General features: G+C 64.5%; 3 protein-coding genes across 3 annotated transcripts; 2 read left to right on the forward strand and 1 right to left on the reverse strand.

The window, feature by feature from the left end:
• Window positions 1-1767: 1767 nt before the first annotated feature.
• On the forward strand, window positions 1768-3102 carry PFL1_05137 (uncharacterized protein; the record flags this gene model as incomplete). The annotated part of the gene is made up of 1 exon (XM_007882667.1): window positions 1768-3102. One exon carries the CDS (start codon window positions 1768-1770, stop codon window positions 3100-3102), a length of 1335 nt encoding a protein of 444 aa, XP_007880858.1.
• A 648-nt stretch (window positions 3103-3750) lies between these two features.
• Window positions 3751-6657, reverse strand: PFL1_05138 (uncharacterized protein; the record flags this gene model as incomplete). Its single annotated transcript, XM_007882668.1, has 7 exons — window positions 3751-3895; window positions 3998-4065; window positions 4148-5502; window positions 5582-5876; window positions 5963-6106; window positions 6218-6337; window positions 6433-6657. 7 exons carry the CDS (start codon window positions 6655-6657, stop codon window positions 3751-3753), a joined length of 2352 nt encoding a protein of 783 aa, XP_007880859.1.
• Window positions 6658-9011: 2354 nt separating this feature from the next.
• Window positions 9012-11414, forward strand: PFL1_05139 (uncharacterized protein; the record flags this gene model as incomplete). Its single annotated transcript, XM_007882669.1, has 3 exons — window positions 9012-9439; window positions 9533-9929; window positions 10050-11414. The coding sequence occupies 3 exons, from the start codon at window positions 9012-9014 to the stop codon at window positions 11412-11414; spliced, it is 2190 nt and encodes a 729-aa protein (XP_007880860.1).
• Between the last annotated feature and the right edge of the window lie 348 nt (window positions 11415-11762).

Here is an 11762-nt window from a genome sequence, read left to right on the forward strand (position 1 = left end):
GTTGTCAAGATCACCCGATCCCGTCCCCAAACCACCCATGCATGCTACCCTCTGCTATCACATACGTTCCCATTTACAGCCCAGGCTTGTGGCACTGTCGGCGAGTCTACAGATTCGGCCACGACTCGGTTCCGCGTAGGTCACCGAGCCTCGGCGGCGGCCATGTCCTGGCGGTCCGCAGGACGCGCATTTCGAGCCATCCGCTAACGACGTCTATCCCCTCAGCCTCCCCCTCTTCCTCTTCCAGCGCCGTCTTTTCAGTGCCGGCTCGATCATCAGCACCCCTAGCGTCGCACCGCGCGCCACCTAGAGCAGCGTTGGCGCCTAGAGTGAGGGCCCATCCATTCGCCTTTGCGATTTCACTCTACGGAGGGACGCTTGGCATGCCGCGACCACTTACAGGCGTCGTGCCTCGTACAGACGCTAAGGAGCCCGACGCCCTTCGAGCACGACGAATTCAGCCCTCCTGTGGAGCCGTCAGTCCCGGGCCCCAGATCCATGCCGTTGACCAAGGCATTGGCCCGTACCTGACCGAGACCACGACCTCGACTGGAGCCATCCGCTTGAAAATGACCCTCCCCGGAGCCTTGGGCAGATACAGACTGTAGCCGCCAATCTGAACCCGAGATGACCGTCATACGCTGTCAAGCATTCAGTAGTACCACATTTCGACCGCAGGTGGACGGACGGGCCGGCCGCGCCTCTTCGGCGACCCCACCTTGCGCGCCCCCCATGGCAACGTCTGGTCCTGGCCTGCCGGGCGTGCCCGGTTGACCGCTTCTTTGCGTCCCCTTTGTATGCTCGCGCACCATTCAGGACAGGACCGGGCAGCTCATGAGTCTGGCGTGACCGAACGCGGCAGATGCACAGGACAACGCAACGCGCAGCGACGTCGGCCGACCTGCCGCCTGACGGGCTAGGCCTCTAGCGCGCTGGCGAGCACGTTCGTCGCGGTCTCGATGCTGGGCTGAATCGAGGGACCGACCCCGACAGCGCCGATAGGCTCAATCAATCGATACCGGGGCGTGACGCCGCTGCCGAGCCCGTCATCACACCAAGCAGGCACGAACGTCGGTCGTCATGAAATAAAGGGAATTTGGGGACGGCTCCCACCTCTCCTTTCGGCCCCGCCAACCACTACTCTAGCTCTGCAGTCGTTGGCTATTGAGGCGCTCAACTGTCGGCAAGGTGGGGCGTTCCGTCGGCGCCCCTCCGGACCCCCCACGTCTGATTTGCTGCAACGCCCCTCGCCGCAGTCACCCAGCACCGCCCGGCTTACGCTGGCATCAAGGGGCGGTGGGGGAAGAGTCGCAAGCACGTACTGCACTCTTGCGCTGCTCGGCCCATCTCCTCGCGCTCGTGACGCCATGCCAACGCTTCTACCTCTTAGCCTCCTTCTTTTGCCCTAGTTCTCACCTTTCCCTCCCTCCGTTATCCTCTTCCTCATCTTCACCCTTCCCTCTCACCATCACAACCCCCTTCCTCCGCCTCCGCCCCTCGTATACAGCCACTCCTCATCCTTCACTGTATACCCTCCCTTCGAACTATCTCCCCCACGCCCTTCTCTCCACCGCCACACCCACGAGGACCAGGAGGAAGCCCCTCGTTTTCACCGGTGAGTCGAGTCCCGAGACTTGGTCCGCATCGTTGTCTCTGCGCGCCATCCAGCCTATCTAAACGGCCATTGTCTGCTCGTCAAACCAGCCAGCACACACCTTCCGATCTCCCAAGCCCTTCTCACTTCGCCCAGGTCCAGCGATCGCCAGGATGAAGCTACTTCTCGTTGGCCTGCTTGGCCTTGCACTGTCCAGTTCCAGTCTGGTGGCGGCCAGCTCCGGCATCGGTCACGGACGCCTGGCTCGTCGCGGCGGATCTCCTCTTTCGACCAAGCACTCGGCCCTCCTCCACAAGCGAGCGTTGCAGCGCCAGCGTCGCGACGGCGACGCGGACCCTCAGCAGCAGCTGGCGGAGATGCAGAAGCAGCTGCAGGCACAGATTGACACGCAGTCGAACAGCATCAACGACCAGCAGAAGCTCAACGATTACCAGCACTACGTCGAGTCGCTGGTCGGCACCGGCGGTCCTTGGCTTGCTGCTCAGAATCCGACTTCGCAGGGCGGCAACAAAGTTGGCGGCAGCGGCCTGACGGACAAAGCGACGGCTGCGGGCACGACCTCGACCACTGACGGTGGCGATGCTGCCTCCAAGGAGGACTGTGAGGATGCCAAGGATGCCGGACAGACTGCTCCCGCCGCCCAGAGCGAGCCCGACCTGACCGGAGGCAAGGAGCCCATCGACAAGAGGAACAGGCCCAAACACCGCCACCATCGCGAGAAGAAGGTGGCAGAGGCCACCCGGGCCCGCACTGCTCAAGCGGCCGCCCACAAGCACAAGGATCACCAGGGCAAGCCTGCAGGTGGATCTTCGCAGGGCAAGGATGCACAGGGCGGCACCGGCAACGATGGCAACGGCAAGAACGGCAACGGCAGCAACCATGATGGCTCCGGAGATGATGGCAGCAACGGGGTGCGCAGCACGACCACTTGGAGCTCGGACAGCGAGTCTGCCTCGTCATGGTCCAGCTCGTCGCACCACGAGACCGTCTCGTCGTCGTCGTCGAGCACTAGTGGCAAGGGAAATGGCTCTGGATCGTCGGGTGGCTCTGGCACGCAGGGATCTGGATCGGGTGGCTCCGGTGCTAGCAGTGGCGATGGCGGAGATGCCGGTGCTCACTCTGACAACCCCAACATCCCGAGCGACGTCAGGCCTCTGGTCGGACAGACCATGACGGGACGCGGCACCTTCTACAGCGCGGGCCTCGGTGCCTGCGGCAAGACCAACAGCGATCAGGACATGATTGTCGCCGTGTCCAAGGACGTCTTCGAGCGCTTCAACCCGAGCGACGGCAACCCGAACCACAACCACCTGTGCGGCCTCAGAATCAAGATCACGTACAAGGGCAAGTCGGCCTTTGCCACGATAGAGGACGAGTGCCCGACGTGCCCGACGACCAGCCTCGACATGACCAAGACCCTGTTCGAGCACTTTGCCGACCCGGACCAGGGCGTCCTCAACGGGATGCAGTGGACCATCCTGGGTTAGTCGGCCGGCACCTGCTCCGACTCGTCGCCCTCGCACCAAGCTGCCGCCATCAGACCGCCGTGATCGCACGCAAGCCCGCCTCGCTCGCCTGACAAGATTCAAGCCGCTTCAAGAGCATGGCCGTCGGCTGACCATTCTTCAAGGTGTCCTCAACCCCGTCTGCGTTCCTTCTCTTCCTTTTCCTCCCCCTTTGACGCCCCGCTTCGTCTTCCACATTATCCCCCTTCCTCCCTTGCTCGTGCACAGCAAGGCTCACGGTACTCCTGCAGGTCAGGTACGATGTTTTCTAGCGCCGCACCCTCGGGTACGAGGTTTCCTCGGCATCCACGCCACGTGCCGGTCTCTGTGGCGGATTGGGCTCGGCCGCGCGACGATAGTCAATAGCAGAAGAGGCAGGTCCCTCGAGCCGCCCACGTCGCCCTCGCATCCGAGATGCTCTCGCCGGCGTGTCTCACGAATTTCAAACGTTTCGCGATCCATCCACGCCTCACGTCGGATCGAGTCCCGGTGGAAGTGCGGAGGGGCCCTGTGCCCGGACAGTGGTTGAATGTCTCGATAGCAGCGGATAGCAACGGCACCATGCCGATGCCATCCCCGCCATGCGCCCATCGAGCCTTGACTGCGACTATACGACGATGCAGAATCGCCTCAGCGACGGATGAGCCTCGCTACTGCGTCCCTCTCCCTGCTCCGCCTGGCCGCGAGTTCGGCCTCTGCCGGTCCCCTGGAAGAATGGTAGCGCGCTATCCTCTCGAGAATGCCAGCCACTTTGAGCGGCTGCGCTTTCGAGTATCTAGCAATGGAGCGCGCGAGCAGGCGGGAGGACGAGGTTAGGCGGCATCAGCATGTCGTCGCGCCCGAGGAGAGAGGACGAAAGCTTGGGGCGGCAACTCACTTTGTCTGTCGCATCGTCGTGTTGTGCGCGTACTCGTTGACGGAGTCGGTCAGCAGGACGCCGAGAGTCTGGAGAGGTGGAAGGGATACGCGTTCGCCCTCGTCAGTCCCGCCGCCAGCACGGGTGGTCAACACGGCCCGGCGGACTCACCTGTCGAACCTCTTCAAAGACCTCTGCGAAGCCTTCGCCGAGCCCCTGCGCGTTTCTGCGCAAAAAGACAATGTCGATGTCGAGGTTGACGAGCCCCTTGAGGTTGCACATCGGTTCGTCGCGACCGAGCAGCTGGTCGTTGAGCAGCTGGTCGGCCATGTACCGGAACGCCGCGCGGTAGGCGTTCATCTTGACGTCGCGCGGGAGGAGGATGAGGACGCTGTCCATCATCGTCGTGAGCCAGTCGAGCACGTCCTGGAGGTAGGCCGCATGCTGGCCCGGCTCGCGCGAGCGGGCGGGCGTCCAGTCGTACTCTGCCAGCCCGATGAACTGGTCCAGCTTGGATGCGAGCGCCGAGTCGATGCGCTGCTGCGCCAGGCTCAGCGTCGTGGCAAAGTGCACCGACGCGTCGAGCCGCAGCTTGCCGCCGCGGTGGGGCGCCCGCAGCGCCGCCAGCAAACCCTCGAGCTCGGTGCAGGCCAGCTTGAAATGCTCGGCGTTGACGACAATCTGCGCAATCTGCGACAGGTTGGGCGTCTTTTCAAGGCTCGACCGGATGCCGTTGCTGACCTGCTGGATGAGGAGCTCGTCGAGCGACTTTTTGAGGATGTCGTCGATGTCGCGGTGGTGCTGCGAGAAACCGTCCGAGAAGGTGTAGTACTGGTCGACCAGGTTGCGGATGTCCATGCAGCAGAGCGGGTAGGTCTGCGAGAAGGGGAGCGAGAGCGGGAAGCCCTGCGAGCGGAGGCTGTCGGCGTCGCCGGGTTTGAGCCAGCACACGTTGAGCACCTTGGTCAGCTCGTCGGCGTTGTTGACCACCATGGGCTGGTGCTCGGTCTCGCGCATTGCCTGCTGGAAGTCGGCCGAGAAGCGATCGCGCAGCAGCTGGGCATACCGCTCGAAGAGCGTCAGCAGCAGGGCGTTGAGCTTGGCCACGGTGAACGAGTAGCCCTCGAGCGTCTGGATGAACGTCTGCACCGCCGCTTTGGTGCTGACGTAGACCTTGGTGTCCTTGCAGTCGCGCAGGCCGACGCTGACAATGTCGACGACGCGCTCGCACATGTTGTCCCACAGGTCGTCGACCTCCTGGTCGGCGCGGAAGCCCGGCGGCGACGTCTGCAGCACGTGGTGCTCGACGATGAAGAAGCCCACCACCTCTTCGAGCAGCGCCGGGAACGTCGGGTTCGACGGGTGGAACGAGAGGCCCTGCGAGAGCAGCAGGTTGGCCTGCGCCCGGCGGTCCTCCTGGTAGTTTGCCTGCAGCTGCTCGCGCATGTCCATGATGTCGTAGATATGGATGCACTGGTACAGCGGCTTGAAGTCGATCTTGACGTGCTCGTTTTCGACGAAGTTGTCTGCAGGTCGGTGATGGCGCGAGGGCCGGGCTGTGTCAACATGGTACCAACGGCCCGTCGGTCCGCGCTGGTCACTCACATTCGACCCTCTCGTTGACCACCAGCTCGATGGCCGAGTTGACCTTGGCCAGGCTGAGCATGGCGTCTCGCTGGCTCTTGATCCTCCAGCGCTTCTGCCGCGCCTCCATGGCGTCGAGGGCGAGCCGGCCGACGGTGCGGCTCTTTTCCCGGACCTCGTAAAGCCACTCCTTCATCTCTCTCGTCACCGCCTGCCGCACCTGCTCGCGCATCTGCGGTATGCTCTCCATCATGTGCTTGGCAAACTCGTGGTGCAGGACCGCCTTGAGGTGGATCGTCTCGAGCTCCTCGAGCGACTGCGGGCATCATCGAGGCCAACGACGGTGTCAGCATCACCAGCATCCAGCAGATCGTCGAAGCATCGTAAGGCGGCAGCGCTTACCCTCAGTGCAGAGTAGTACTTTCTCGCCTGGATCAGGCTATCGATGCGGTTGGCCAGGTCGAGCACGCGCAGGCAGGCCTGGATCGTCTCGATGGCCTCGTCGACATTCTGGCCGACGCGCCTGGTCTCGAGAAGTTGCTTTTTCTGCGGCGTCGACCGGGGTCAGTTGGAGAGGATGTTGTGTACCGCCCACCGTTCAGCGTATGTGCTCATGATGACAGAGGGCGGCGGTCCAGGCGGCATGTCGACACTAACCTTGTTGCCGAGTGACTGGCCGCCAGCCTGCACGTCCTCGTTGAGCTCTCCGATGCGGTGCTTAAGGCTGACGGTGCCCGAGCGGACACGGAGGAGCTTGTCTACAGCAGAGACAAAGTCCTGTTCGGAGTCGGGGTGCGAGGCGGAGCAAAGGGGACTGGGTGAGACGACCAGGGGCGTTGCTGCTGCCGCAATGCTGCGGACGGCCTACTCACCTGGTGGTTGGCGTTGCAGACGGTCTCGATCTCGTCGTCCTTCTGCCGGACAAAGGCCTTCAGGTGGCGCAGGAAGGCGTCCTGCTGCCTGGCCTCGTCGAGGCTCTTGATGATGGGGCCGAGCTGCTCGAGGTTCTCGCCCTCTGCGTCGAGGTCGCTAAAGAGGGTGAGCTGCTGAAGCTGCGCCTCAAGCGATACCAGCGGCCTGCGTGGCCTCGGTGCCATGGTGGGCGACGTCCGTCCTCGAGGCGGTGCTGAATCAAGCGAACCGGGGCGCGGATGCCCGCCGAGGAGCGGTGCGGCGGCTGTTCCGAAGACGCTGCCCTAGCCTGCTCTGCTGGCCTCTTCGGAACAGCCTAGCCTGGGAGTGTGATGCCAGAGCTTCGCAGCAGATCGAGAGTCGAGACAAGGAGGATGTGAGGCCGCGACCGGCGCGGACCGAAAGGGTCCTTCGACTATCGCCGCCGCCGTCGCCGAACGCGAGCGTGCGTCCGGATCAGCCGCTGCGTGTACCGCGGTGTCTCGGCCCGGAGCCGTCGGGGGGCCGTACTTGTTGTGGCAGAGAGTCGAGCCGGAGGGTGCGTCTGCGGAGGATCTCGACCGCGCTGACTCCGGCAGGTATATGATGGCAGCGGGGCAGGTGCGGGTGGCGATGGTGGCATGGGCGGTAGCGTCCAGGTAGGGTCCTGACCGTCGAGTGCTGCTGGCGGAGGAGTGGTCCGCGCGCAACCGGAAGTCGGCGAGCGGGCGGTCAAGACCCGATCCTCCTGGGTCACCGCCATCGGGCTCTGCCTTTGGCCACCTCTTGAACCCGGTCGGGCCTCCGCCTGGCCCTCGTCACCACCACCACTTCATCCTCCATGGGCTCGACCGCCCGTGGCGCCACGGTGGCGGCGGCGGTCGATCATCGTAGGCGACCGGCTTTCAGCATGGCTGCGGGTCAGCACCGGTGCGCTGGATTCGGTGGGCCGGTCCCGACCCCTGCCTCGCCTCGCCTCGACCCCTGGCATGGATCGACGTCGCCTTTCCTAGGCCTTCCTTGTCTTCCCCTTGGTCCGGGGTTCGCAAGCCTCTGCACGCCCAACGCAGCTAAGCAGCTTGCTTCTTTACCCTCTGATGGCCGGTCATGCCGTCGTATTGCCACCAGCTCGCCGCCCGACAAGGTGAATGACGGCGGTTCGGGATCAGCGACCATTGTCGGCGCCGCCTTCGAGATCTGTCTCCGCCCTCGCGGTGCCGTGAGCTCCACATGAGCCCACCTTCGCGGCGGCCAAAAGGACATATGCATGTACGTATGTACGTACGTCCGTCCTTGCCTGGCCGCATCTCAGGTTAGCTGCTGTGCGGCTTGCTCCCCCTCGGTGGCACTCGCGGTCAAACCCCTTGCTTGTTGATGCGTGGTTGTTGTGGCGACCCAACGGCAAACCCTGCAGATCCCGTCGGTCGCTTCGCAACGGACGCCTTCGGCCGTGACCTAGCCTGTCCCACTGTCCAACCCGAAGCCAAGGCCTGGCCCAACGAGCCCACGCCGCACAGTCAGGTTGTCTTCGATTGTGGCCAACTGACCATGCCCGGCCGCTACCGCGGTCACCCTTGCGCAAGGGCTTTCGCCACACCACGTCGCCTAAGAACCCTTAGCGTCCTCTGTCGAAGGCAGGACGGAGACGGGCTGTCATCACATGCGGGCGGCTCCTTAGTCTTCGCGGTCGCCAATTTCCCTAGATTAAAGCTCTCTGACCGCCCTGCACCATCACGAAGGGACTGCAACGAGGTAGCACTGTCCCGTCGGTGTGGTCTTCTGAAGGCTTCCCAGCTCAACCTCTTCTCAGCCTCTGAACGGGGCCTAGGCGCGCTCTGGTACCTGCCATCGGCAGGACATGCGACTTCCGAACCGTATCGCGGCATTCGTCATGCTAGGAGGTGGCGCTGTTACCCTTTGGCAGCGGGCTTTGTGCTCCATGGCCGCAGCCCACGCACCGGACAGGACATGTACGGATGCGCACTCCCCCTGGCCACATGTAGAATGGTGCACCGGTCGCCGGCGTTGGGCTCAACCCACGTCGCCTTCCATGCAACACCGGCCTCGAAACCCGCAACCATCGACGCTTCCCCCCGGCAACGCATACGCTGCGGCGCACGGCGGGATGACACGGGACCACGCGAACCCCTACCTACCTGTGGGCCGAACAGACTCACCTCGAAGGCGCTTTCGGCGGAGGGTCACGCTCCTCCTGCTTCTGAACAACTCAGAGCCGGAAAGTCGTCTCGCCTTCCTCGCAATAAGTACCACGGCACCAAACGCCAGCGCAGGCCCTTCTAGCCGCCGGAAGTCTTGACCAGAGACTCGCTTTCCCTGGCCCACGGACCTCTGGAGGTCACCAGCCACGGTCCTTACACCACTCGCATCCTCGACAGCAAGGCAGAGACGATCGACATCCAAGTTGCAAGCTTCTTCAACCTCAGCGGAGGCCGCGGCAGCTCGACGGGACCAGGACAACTAAGCAGGAGTCTCCTCGTCGTTTGCTCGAGCAAGTGCCTACGGCAGTCACGCCGGCGCGCAACGGCGCACACAAGTACCCATGTCGTACGAGCCGCTGACAGCGCGGCCGACGTCGCCGCGCAACCGCCCCGAGGGCCTGCGACTGCCCTACCGCGCTTCCGCCATGGATCGTCCAGCCTCGGCGCTGGCCGAATACCCGCACCGTCCGGACGGCTTCACCCCCTTTGTCAAGGCCGACGTCTTCGCCCATCAGACCGCGTTACAGGAGCCATCCGACGGACCAGGGTCGCACCTCGCCGGCTCGGGAGAAGGCAGCTGGCTGCTTCTCGCGAGTGGCCGCTACCAAGCCCGAGGATCGGCGATGAACGCTGGAGGAGGCCAGAGCGAGGGACAGCCAGAGGACCGGCTCGTGGTCCTCCAGCCAACGCTCCAGGGCCAGACTCGCCAGCTGGCCCGGCAGATTGGACTGTCGTACCTGGATGCTGGCGCCATCCAGCTGTACCTCGAGTGAGTCGTGGCATGCCGGCACCAACCTGGCAAACTGGCTTCCCGACCGCTGATATCTGGGCGGCCACTCTCTCTGCAATCTTCGCACACCAGGATCGAGGGTGATAGGGTCGCGACCCCGCTCCGCGTCGGCATGACGGAAGCATCCTGGAAGCTGGCCTTTGCACGCTTCTTTCCGGCGCCTCGACGCGGCACTCACGACCCGTATGCGAGGCGGGAGAGTGGCAAGTGCGGCGGCGGCACCTGGCGGCACCACGGCGAGGTCTTTGATCTTGTCAACGGTCAGCAACGACGCGAGAGCCTCGCTGCCACCACTGCTCGCAGCTTCTCGGAGCCGGCGACCCCTGACGCGGGCGGAGTGTCAGGCGCGGCGTCCCCTAGTGCAAGGCCGGTGCATACCGACACGAGCCTCGAGAGGCTTCCTCTGCCGCCCTTGGCTGTCAGGACCGGTCTCCCGATCGCTGCGCGAGTCGCTTTTGTCGTCGCCGAGGTACCACTCCCGGAGCGGCTAGGCGCGTCACCGCGGCCAGGCTCCGGTCAGCAGCCTTCCTTCGCCGTGCATGGGCTGCCCACGCTGGATCGTCCCATTTCTAGATCCGGACCGCGACAGCTGGCGCTAGCGCAGTCGTTTCCCCTGACGCACCGCTCGACATCGCTACCCGGCGCCACACCGCGGCAGGCCTCGTTTGCGCGCATGGTCACCTCGAGCATCCCCAACTTTCGCGAAGACGATGCCTTGAAGGACGTGGGCAGCTCCCGCATCGGCATCGCAAACCATCATTCGCTCTCGACCACACCGATCAGCAACAATCTCGAGTCGAGCGACGACGAAGGTGCTCTCACGGGCAAGGCGGAGCGCTTCGATTTCGGGGGCCGCGCGCTTGGCAATCTGCCGACGCTTTCGAGCTCGGGCAGAGACCACATCGGCGGAAGCGGCGACTACGGTCTCGTCAAGCCGGCATCGTCGCCGTCGCTGTCGGAGTCGAGTTCCGATGTCTCGCCGGCTTTGCTCGGCGTCGATGGCCAGTTTGAGACGCGCGACCTCCGACTGCGCGAGACGCCGCTCTCCATCAGCCCGCTCGGCATCACGGTCCCGGACGACGGACAGGGCGGCTCGCTGCGTTCCGGAGCCATGCGCCGCAGGGCTGCCACAGGTCTGCCGCCTCTGAGGCAGAGCCTCATCGCGCCGACGGCCATTTTTGCGGCGAGAGAGGATCCAGGACCTGCCGAGGGATGCAAGTACTTCCTGGCCGATGCGGAGCGCCAGAGCGCAAGCGACCGGCTGCGTAGCTTCCTCTTTGGCGCGGGCAGCTCTGCGTCCGCGGTCCGCAACGGACAGGGACGGGGTAACGGCTATGGCGAGGATGAGCGCGACCGAAGCACCAGCCTCAACACGGACGCCGAGAGCTTTGAGCACCGCTCGAGCTACTCGGCGCGCACTTCGATGTCGTCGCTGTTTTCGGTGCCGCACGAGACAGAGTGGCCGATGGCGCACGGCAGCCACGTCGACCTAGCACTGGCGCGGTACGGTCAGCTGCCCGCGTCGAGCGGCCACAGCGCCAAGGGGAGCGGCTCTCCCGAGTCTCTGGACGTCCCGTCGCCGCACAACTGGAGGAGGGACAGCAGCGATCAGGTGCGGGCGCGCTCCCACGATACGGCGCTGGATCTGCCGAGCTACCAGCCCATGAGCCCGAGCAGCGCGTGGGCGGGCCTCGAGGGGCGGGCGCAGTCGCCGGACGCGCTGCGGAAGCTCTGCCTCGCTGCATCCGACTGGCAGGGCGGCGTCTTTGCGACCGATGGCCAGCACCTCGCCCAGCCGGCTGGCGAAGGCAATGGCGACTGCGACGGCGACGGCGAAGGCGAAGGCGCAAGCGACGCCTGGCTGTCGCAGCGAGCCTCGTTGCCGCCCCTGGTATCGACTGCCGTCACGCCGACGCCGCGCCACACGTCGTTGACCGACACCGCCGACTGCTGAGCGACCGGCTCCCTGAGCACCGAAAAGCATACCCAACCCTGCCTGATCTACGCAGAGCTCCCCTATACCCCTCGACGTATCATGTCGCATCTCCACCACCTTTGGGCTCTCCCACGTCTCACCACTGTTCCCGGTTCCGGGGCTTCCAGCCCAGCATGTCATGCCCTTCGCTCTCTCTTCTCACTTCGCAATCCAGCTGAATGCAGTCCCTCGTCCCGCTCTGCTGTCGCGTGTCGTGCGACAAATGTGCACCTCCACTTTTTTCGCGCCCTCGCTGCCGCTGCAGCGAGCGCAGATCATCGTCGCGGCGCTGTGTGCTCTGCTGGCTTGCTTCTTGTCGCCCCCTCA

The sequence above is a fragment of the Pseudozyma flocculosa genome (genome assembly GCF_000417875.1).
Source record: "Pseudozyma flocculosa PF-1 unplaced genomic scaffold scaffold00018, whole genome shotgun sequence".
Classification (NCBI taxonomy): domain Eukaryota; kingdom Fungi; phylum Basidiomycota; class Ustilaginomycetes; order Ustilaginales; family Ustilaginaceae; genus Pseudozyma; species Pseudozyma flocculosa.